Source organism: Homalodisca vitripennis, chromosome 4, assembly GCF_021130785.1.
Source record: "Homalodisca vitripennis isolate AUS2020 chromosome 4, UT_GWSS_2.1, whole genome shotgun sequence".
Classification (NCBI taxonomy): domain Eukaryota; kingdom Metazoa; phylum Arthropoda; class Insecta; order Hemiptera; family Cicadellidae; genus Homalodisca; species Homalodisca vitripennis.
In genome coordinates this window covers 108651407-108661505 of record NC_060210.1, presented here as the reverse complement: position 1 = coordinate 108661505, position 10099 = coordinate 108651407, and the positions used below count along the sequence as shown (strand labels likewise).

Below are 10099 nucleotides of genomic sequence, written 5' to 3'. Positions count from 1 at the left end.
TTGGCAATGTGCCCATAAGAAAAACACCGAAAGCATTGCTTTACCGGTATCATTATATATGGGTCAACTCTTATTTTGACATAGTTAAGCAAAATTTTCTTAGGAAGACTGCCAGAATCAAATGTTAGTTTGACAAATTGGGTATCACTCAAAACACCATTTACACGTGTTTTGATTCTTTGAGCATTACTAATTGGGTGCTTTATTTAAAAAAATGAGTCATTAAAAATTTCATATTTTGTTACTTCCCTTTCTACATACACTACGCCTACTGAGTGAACCCTGGTTGAAGGGAAAGAAACATTGAAACTGATAAGATGAGATGACTTTATAAGGTCATTTGCCGAAATAACCATTGCAAATCACTGATAGATTTTTCCCAGCACGGTTAATATTACATACCATTACATACATAATATATTTTCATGGTGTGGTTTTAAAATTGTTCCTACTTGAAAAGGATTTATTTTGTTTGCTTTTAATTATGATGTCAAAGGGCCCTTTTTCAGCTTTATACAATATTTTAATGTGTTTTTTACCTCCCGGTAATGCTTTACAAATAGGCACAGTTTCTCAGCCACCTATTTCGTGACGTCACAACGGAGCCTGCCTGCCTGCCGGAGTTTACGGTGGACCCAATTGCTGCTGTCTTTCTTATATGTAGCGCTCATTTTGACGTGGTTACCGAGTGCGCCCACATAATTGAAGCAGAACTTATGAATCGGCCTGGTATTCAATTCAAAATCGTATGCTTCGGTCACTCACTATGTTAAGCAGGCGTGGCTTGATTTTTGTCTACAAAACACACACATAGGTTACATAAGGTTTTGTCGTAGATTTTTGACAATAGTACATACAGTACTATAGTACAAATTGTTCTTTTTATTTACAATAACATACTTTTATACATTAAATCATATATAACCTAATCAGTACGGGACAAGTTATAAAATAATACAATATTATTGTATTTTAAGGTATTAATTATTATGGAAAAGGGCTCTAGTTTGAATTAATTGTAACTTGAAACTATCTCAAGTGTTCTCAACATTCAATTCAACAACAAGATTAGAGTAGTAAATTTCAAAGCTTCGTGGTGTTAGCTATTCATTGAATATTACTAAAACCATTACTAACATCCTGATCAAAAGAGAAAATTGAAGAAAATGCTTTCATTTCACAGAGTTCCAAGTTCCATCATCAGTTAATTTCGGTTATTTTTGCATTTTATTAGAGGTTTGAGGTTATATAGTAGATTGACATTGGTTACGCTGCTTGTGGAAAAGAAATTCCAAGTTATTTTAATTGGTTAGTAGTTTAAGTGTTGCTAGAAACCCAATCAATGATTTTTCATTTATGGTTGTTGATACGTAAGTCATTAATTTTGTTGATAGACAATTAAACCTAGTTAGCTTAGGCTAATATTAATAGGTTGATGTTTTATTCATTAACCCTTCAAGTGCCAATTATTTCCGTTCACCTAGCAGTCGCAAATTGTGCAAGTGGTAGTCCATTTTTTTAAATGTATTGTCAGTTTTGTTTGAGTATTTAAAAATAATCAAATGTACATATATTGCTTACTATAAACTACTAAAATGTTGGTAGGCTTACTAATTTACAAGACTTACTTTACATTGTTTGTTGATTTTCCTATAGGATAGTACTTAATAAGTGAACTAAAAACATAGGTGACGCCTAGGGTTAACCCATTTCACATGATCCAATTTTCTAAAAATAAAAGTGGGGGAAGGCCAATAAACCCAGGTGATGCCTGGGCTTGCCCATTTCACATGATAAAAGATTTTTGCTGGTGTTTTCCACGGCCAATAGTAAATTGGCCAAATGTGATGTACATTTTACCCCCAGACTCCTCCCCTTTTATTAAAGCCGTCTGGTTTTAACCAATTGTTTTCTAAAATTTGTTTTGGGTAGCGTACAATAAGTGGACCCGGTTTTTTATATCTAAATTGGCAAGTGATATTACTTAATCATAACCAATGGATACTGATTAATTATTTTAAACAATTAACTTAATCTATATCAACAGCTGTAAACACTTTCAAATAATACACATAATTGTATTATTATTATATATACGATTACATTATATATATAACAATAATAATAATTATTATACATACATTTAATAATATATAATTATGTGTGTATAATTATAAACAATTCAATAATATGACATAACCATATGAATTGTGGCTCATAATTATTTATGAGTTATCCTGTTTGACTGATCTCGCTCTGGTTCGTTTATTATTTATGTAATTTCTGAATTATTTATGGGTTTTCCTATATTCCTATATACTCATATTTTAATTTAAAACATATGATTGTTATTTAGGATACTTATAGATACTTTTATATCAATTGATAGTCTAGGATTCGTGATGCGAATATCAGGTACCCATCGATGATTATATTCTTCGATATAAAAACCAGGTCCGCTTACCGTACCCTACCCTTTGTTTTAATGTCTACTTTATAGAAAACCCATAAAAATTCTTCATCTCCCTAATTTACTTTAGAGGGTCAAAAAACCCCACCAAACAACACATCAGGGTGTGTGGACAGTGCCATTAAAATAAAGATGTGTAAAAGTAAGAATGGAAGGGGTCACTAAAAGTACGAGTCGAGTATGTTCAAAAAGCTTCCCTTCGTGAGATACCATGACCCCCACTTTTAAATAGTGGAAGTTTTCATCTAATTTATAAAAAATAACTTATTAACTTATAAGATTTAATTCCAACTTGTTATGTAGCCCAATTTTAATTTCCTGATTAAGAATAAAAACAGCTCTATTCTATTACTTATTTTGTTGTAAACTGTGCATTTATTTCAAGTAAAGGAGTAAAGATTATCGTAAGATTAATTTTTGACTGACATTAAATATTTTGGAAAAACACTAGACACCTCGTTAAAATATTACCTTTATTAAGAATGTATAATATAGCCTTATTGTTTGGTGGGATTTTCTGACCCTCACACTCATCAAATTAAGTTGGAAGGATGAACAATCTTTGGTGTGTTTATGAGAAAATAGACATTGTAAACATGTCAAAAAAATATATTGGTCAAAATCAGACAACAAATGGGAACCTTTTGGACATGAACTTAATAACCACTTCCATTCGTTGATATTTGTACAGTTTTGTTTTTGTGAAACTAGTACAAGTTGCACCCTCACAACCATTTCTTTTGTCTTGTTTGATGGGTTTTCGGACCCTTCTTAATAAGTTATGGGGTAAAAATTTAAGATAGGTACATCAATATATTTATGTGGCGTTTTTTTTAATATTTGCATTTTCACCATTTATACCAAATAATAATTATGATTTAGAAAGTAAATAACACTAACTTGTTATTTCATTACATTTTAAATGATTTTAGCTGTAATAGGATATTTTAAGTGAGTATGGTACCTCTAAACCAGTGATACCACAGAGGCCTTACATTATTAAAATTGGTATTTATTATTAGTGAAGTAACCTGTACTTTTGTAATATCCGTTTTAGAATATTGTTAAAGTTAGCCCTAGCAGGTTACAACAATGTAGGCTACAAACATTTTAAAATATGTTCTGTAAATTCTGAATGTATTATAACTCTAAATTCCCTAAAATGATGGATTTACTAATGAGGAAATTCTTTTCTTATTATGTTTTCCTTACTCCTTTTTCCTTTAATATACTATTTAATTACTTTCCTCAAAAAAATTGACAAATCATGTGAAGTAGTTGTTTTAAACATTTATCAAAACAATACAAATACAGTTGCAGTTCCATGTTGAACCACCAAAACAATCAAATGGAATATTGAATCCAAATATAACTACCTTTGAAACCAAAACACAAAATAACATTGATTTGGTAATTCTGAGCAAATATGGGTCAACTTAATTTTCTTTCAAATTTTAGTATGACGATCAGTTAGTTCTTAGAAAATAAAAAAACATGAGAATTAAGTGTCAAAGAGCTACTGTTAACGTTGCTGAGGATAAGAAGGTCAAGTCCATGTGTAATGAGTGTCATGCGGGAAGCTGTCAAGTTAGTACTTGGTATGGTGGCGAGTAATATGTTACCGTACATATTATAGATGGATAAAAGTGTTAATTTATTCGTACCTTATTAATTAATAAACAATCATAAACATTGAGATTGGAAGTCTGAAAATTGAATTTAGTTACTATCACAAGGGATTTTTTTTTTCTTGTGCCAGCAGCGCGGGGTGGTGCCGAATGCACTACTGAAGCCCGCATTGATAGCCATGGGCATATTTTAATCAGTGCTTTCTCATGACAAATCATTCAACATAATCAGATTCATCCCGCACTGATGCAGAATAAAACATCCTTCAGGATAGTATCTAAAACTTAGGCTCAGATCAAGTGGGTGCCTCAACCCCAGTCAGGTTGGATTTGATAAGAAGTGGTACAGTATGTGGACACTGAACCTCCTTATCGCTCGGCAAGGTCAAAAATGGCTTTCTGGCTTGTTTGATGTTTCAACTTTTAAGAACTGCCTAGTTGTCATACCAAAATATAAAAGAAATAGAAGTTGACCCAGCAATTTCTTAGAATTAACATAAAACTGTAAGGGACCACTATGAGACACCTAGATGTAATGTGAAATTTCCATAAACGTCCCTGAAGAAGTTAGTGATATTTGTTGAGAGGAACCAACATGTCTGCAATCTATTATGCTTGTCTACATCAGACTCGGAAGTAAATGGTCTGTATATGTCAACCAAGCCTAATGAATAAATTTGTACAAATTTATCCATTGTTATTTTGAATTAGTTCCTTTTGACCAATAATGTGTGTATCTTGTATTAACAAAAAGTAGTTTTGTAAACTTTTATGAAATTAAAATTAACAAAATTATTCAAAATTAGGTAATTCAAGGGTTAGTTTTTGGCCTATCTGCATTCACCTGTTTTTCTTTGTTTTAAAATGTTATCTTTAACTAGTCAGAACCAACTCTAGAACAATATTGTAACCTAATTCAAGAAGAAAACAATATTTTACAAATTTATACTAGGATATAAATTGAGAAATATATGCGATGTCGGCCAATGAGATGACGTTAAGGTTTATTCTAAGATGTGTATGGCACTGTATTTTATTTGCACAACATATGTGGTAATGGGTTTAATTTAAGGGGAGTCGGTTGACAAAAAATCTAAAAAAAATTAAAAAAAGTTTTATTTGCTTTTATTAATCTTTAGACTCTCCTGTTTAATTTGGTGTAATTTTTATTCAAATCGGCCAACAATATCACACCCATATATAATATTATGTAAATGGCTGCAGCATATTTTGGCTCGTAAAATTCATGTACTCTGCATCATTGTCATACATAATCCTATTTATTATTAGGCTTATGTTGGCCAACCTGCTTTATGCTGCTTTGAACATACAAGGTTGTCAACCCATCTGTTTACAGTCAGTTGAGATTTGACATAACCCTAATTGTTGTTGTTTATTATTGTCACATACATTGTGTTTCTTGCTTTCATTCAGTCTAAGTTATAATATTTAGTTATACTGTGTAGTTTATTGTTTGTGAAAATGTCTAGAGCACATAAAACCTTCAAAAACAAAGCAAAGTGCTTTACAGGGACAAGAAATCCAGGTGGTAAAAAAGTAATTGTGCCTAGTGAATATCAAGAACCAGAACCAAGTACTAGCCTGATATAAGTACTAGCCAAGATACATGGTGTAAGTACCAACTAGCTAAAATAAATTATGAAACTTATGATCACAACAATCACAATCACATTGCTCCTGCTGTCATGAAAGAGGCGAAACAAATATTTAGAGATTTATCAGATCCATCATTGTTAACAATATGTTTGCACGGTGGTACTCAAAACCCCAGTGAATCACTGAACAATATAATTTGTTCGTGAGTTTCAAAATCAACCTTCGTGATGAAGGGAACATTAGAACTAGGTGTATTTGATGCTGTGGCAAGTTTCAACAAAGGGAACATAATAAAATGTGAAGTGTTGAGCAAACTAGGGATCACACCTGCATGCTATTGTTGTGAAACAATGAAAAAATTTGATGTCACTCGAATCAACAAAGCGCAGAAAGCTGTGGAATAGATCGAGAAAAAGTGTCGCCAGAAAGTAACTGCAGCTAAAAGGCATTTAGAAGACTTACATGAACAAGAGGAGGGTCCTGACAACCCTAGTTATGGTCCTGGAATGCATTAAATGTTGTTATGTTTCTGATTAATGTATATGCAATCTTTAAAAGAGTTTTCTGAAAATTCTTGTTTTTTCTTTATTTAGGAACACGTTTCTCTAGAACCACTCATTATATTTTGATAATTATTTTTTAATTTTGTTCCCCGTAATTAGGGCAATGTTTATAGCACAGCAAATTGTTGTATGTAGTCTAATAATAATTAAAAAAAAAGTTATTTGCAAAAAAAAATTGATAAAAAATTGACGTTTATAAAAAAAAAAAATTTTAATATTTAAATTTATGCTATGGAAATTTGCTGTGCTGTAAATGTAGGTAAGAAATAGCAGATTCAATTAAAACAAACCTTATCTTGATATGTTTATTGGTTATTGAGAAACATGTTCCTAAACTTATCTAATTTAACATGTGCGCTATATAGTCAACCGACTCCCCTTAAAAGCTAAGATATCCATAGTTTACTCATGGTCTGGCAATGTTTTAGTTATATTAGTTAATAACAATATCTATTTTTTATTAAAACTTTAACTCATTGTATAATATAGACTATTGGAAAACCTTGAGCATATGTGAAATAAGCCTGCAAGTAATTATTAAAAACTTGTAATGTTTCTAAAATTATTATAAAGAATACACAAGAACTATATACTGACCTGATTTGTATTAAACAGGATATACACAACATGGTGATACAGGCCAACGTTCTTAAATTACTAGAAAAATTGAGATTCAGAAGGCCTCCAAAACCTCCATACAGTCATGTTGTACAACTAGGAGATCCAGTGTTAAGATGTAAAGCTAAAATTGTTGAAAAGACCCAGTTGGACACTCCAGAATTTAAAAAGGTATGTAAACTTAACTGATATGTTCAGTTTAATTACACAATGTGCACAATTTGATGAAGAAGCTGCTCTAAAAACTGTAAACGCAAACAATACATATAAAATCACAATTCTATATATTGTCACGAATAAGTTAAAATGGAATATCAAATGGTTACGTGTTCTTCCAGAATAAAATATTTTATTTAACCCTGGAAGCTTTAACAATCCTGTTGAGTTTATAAATAACTGCTCACCATTCGTTAGGCCGATTTTTGTAATTAACCACTTGAAAGCATCATTACCATCCACAAACCCTTAAATGTGAATAAAAAAATTAAACTATTCAAAAAATTTTTCTTTTTTTTATGAACGTTAATATTTATATAAATTTTATAATAAGTCTTGTTACACATTGTTGATTTATTTCTTGAGTTTTTATTTTGAATCAAATTCATCATTGCCCCTGCATTAAAATGACCAAATTGTGTTTTTATATCTATATTGATTTTATAAGGGGCTAGATCCTGATGTTAGTGTTTTGTTTTCTGTTAAACACCTCAGTACATCCATAGTAACGCTTGTTACTCTGGCTTTTTGGAAGCAAATTTTTAACCCTGCTCACTGATTTTAATGTCTAGCTACAGTTGTAAGTTTAGTTGATATTTGACTTACAAACCGGTTAGGAAGTAGGTTTTTCTTTTCTCTCCCTATTCAAACATAATCTCTTGTTTTCTTTTGAATGTAATCTTTTAAATCTTTCTTTGTGCAGCCTGTATACAAATAAATGGTTGTATTTTCCTTTTTCCTTTTATTTTTTCTTCTTCAGGTTGGTCTTTCTTTTTCCATTATCGTCTTTAATTTTTTTCTCTAAACTTCTTCACTCTGTCTCAAGCTTGGGAAGAGGCACTGAGGATATATGATTATTTTGTTGTAAAAGTACATGTTACTTCAAAGGTAAAACCCTAGACTTACACAGGGTCTGTTCAATAAGTATCAGGACTAGTACCTAAAATCAAAATTTATTGCATGTATTATTACAATTACTTAACCCTACATCGGGCGCTAAACAGAGTTTTCCTCCGTGTATTTTTTATTATTAAAAATAGTACTACTTTTCTGATGTTGGCAGTCGTTTCCCGCAGTGTACTTCACGAGCATCTTTTGGGGAAGCGAAACAATAGCCTCCCGCTTATCTTTGTCAAAATCTGTCAGTATGAGGTCTACTTCCGTGCGAGACTGGATGATTCCTCCGTGAGCGCCCGATGTTGTGTCTGTAGTGCTTGGACGAAATCTCCGTGAGCACTGTTTTATTACTCCATAGTGTTTAGTTTTTATGGAGTAATAATCCGTGTCCGCCTAAATGTGTGACCTGTGATGGTTTATTTTTAAGTTTTACAATATATTTTATTTGAATTTTGTGAAATGGAGAATGAAGACGAGAGACTTGTCAGTACAGTACCCGTGTGCTAGGGAACATTTCAGTACTGTTTATAGAGTGAACATTGTCGTTATAAGAACCAGAAGGGAAATGTTTTGAAACTTTGTGTAGTGTTTAAAAAAATTTTAGTAAAGAATAAATTTAGATTTTAGAGTAATAATTGAAATTACAATTGTATAATATCTCAAGAAGTTAAGTAAATTGTTTTTGTAAGAAGTTAAATTCCATATATTATTACAGTAGGTTAAACATTTTTACAATTAATTGCATTATTCCTTAAAATAAATCATGTTGTTATTATACAATAAAATTTTTTAAAATTTTGAATTTCTTATTTGGAAAATTCATTACATAAGAGAATAATTTTTATTTAATTTCTAAAAATGAATATATTACATTGTAATTAAATCAGTATGAATATTTAAACAAAAAAAAAACAGTTTAAACGACTATGATATCCATTATTCGCTAACCTGGAGGAAACCTCCGTGAGCACCTGACGGTGTTTCTAATTTTAAGCGCCTGATGGAGGGTTAATAATCTTCAAAATACATTCCTCCTACATCGATACACATAGTTCAGAACGTCTGCCACTCTTCAAAAGCCTGTTGGACGTCGGTTACTGGAATACTATTGAGAACCTTTGTCGTCGCCTATTAAACCACCTCAAAGGAGTAAAACCGATGTCCTTTGAGCTTCCTTTTCACAGCCAGGTCTGGATAGGTACTATCACACCATGGCACATTATCATGGTGAAATTTCCAATTCTTCACAATGGCTGGAATTGCACACATGATTTCACAGGAATTTCAGTACTTACGTAAAATGCAGCATCCAGTTGGCACGAAATCCTTGCGAACAAACAATGATAAATTGATCGAAAAAAAAAACTATCAACATTTTTAATTTTTAAAGCATCATCTCCATAAGCCTTTTTAATGAGTTCAAAGGGCTTGGACGCAGATTTTCCGAGTTTAAAGCAAAACTTTACAGCGTAGAGTTTTTCGACGGCCTTTCGATGCTGGTGCGATAACACCATAAAAATCACATGTCATTAAAATCCCCCTCATGTCTCAATGCATGCCCGCAGGTGACTGAATTAAAGTGTGCCTGAGTGGTGAGAGACCCCTCTACCGATGACGACTTGTCGGACCCCCTCCACCACTCCGTTGAGGATACAGCAAACCAGTCTCGATACTTATTGAACAGACCCTGTAGAACTCCTTTAACCAAACTTAAACAAAAGAGATTTTATGTACATAATCCAGATAATGGCATCACTTACAGAAATATTTGATTTAAGTGTACTGTAATCTATTATGAAATTTACCCAAACATACACATAAGAATTTCTAGACTGATTTCAGAAATAGAGAAAAAGTTGCAACAGACAGATTTTATAGTAAAAACATTGGCACTGTGATACAATTATAATCATTTCAGGAGATGAAAAGCATGTAATATTTTTTTTATAGAAGCAATCTTTATTGAAATTAAATCAGCCTATTGCCATTTATACAAATTGAATGAACGTTAAAATTCGTTTGACAAGTATTTGGTCTTCCAATCATATATTGGTTTGTTTTTTTTAATAGATATGTGATAGAAATGACCA

At 31.7% G+C, this 10099-nt stretch overlaps 1 protein-coding gene across 8 annotated transcripts in view; it reads left to right on the top strand.

The window, feature by feature from the left end:
• Positions 1-604: 604 nt before the first annotated feature.
• LOC124359940 (peptide deformylase, mitochondrial-like) overlaps positions 605-10099 on the top strand; it is a 32602-nt gene continuing 23107 nt past the window's right edge. The window contains exons 1-2 of one of the 8 annotated variants that reach the window (XM_046813119.1): positions 605-729; positions 6894-7067. In XM_046813119.1, coding sequence (XP_046669075.1) covers positions 6906-7067 — 162 coding nt within the window. In that variant the 5' untranslated portion in view covers positions 605-729; positions 6894-6905. The other 7 variants (XM_046813114.1, XM_046813121.1, XM_046813122.1 and 4 more) reach the window with 7 other exon arrangements.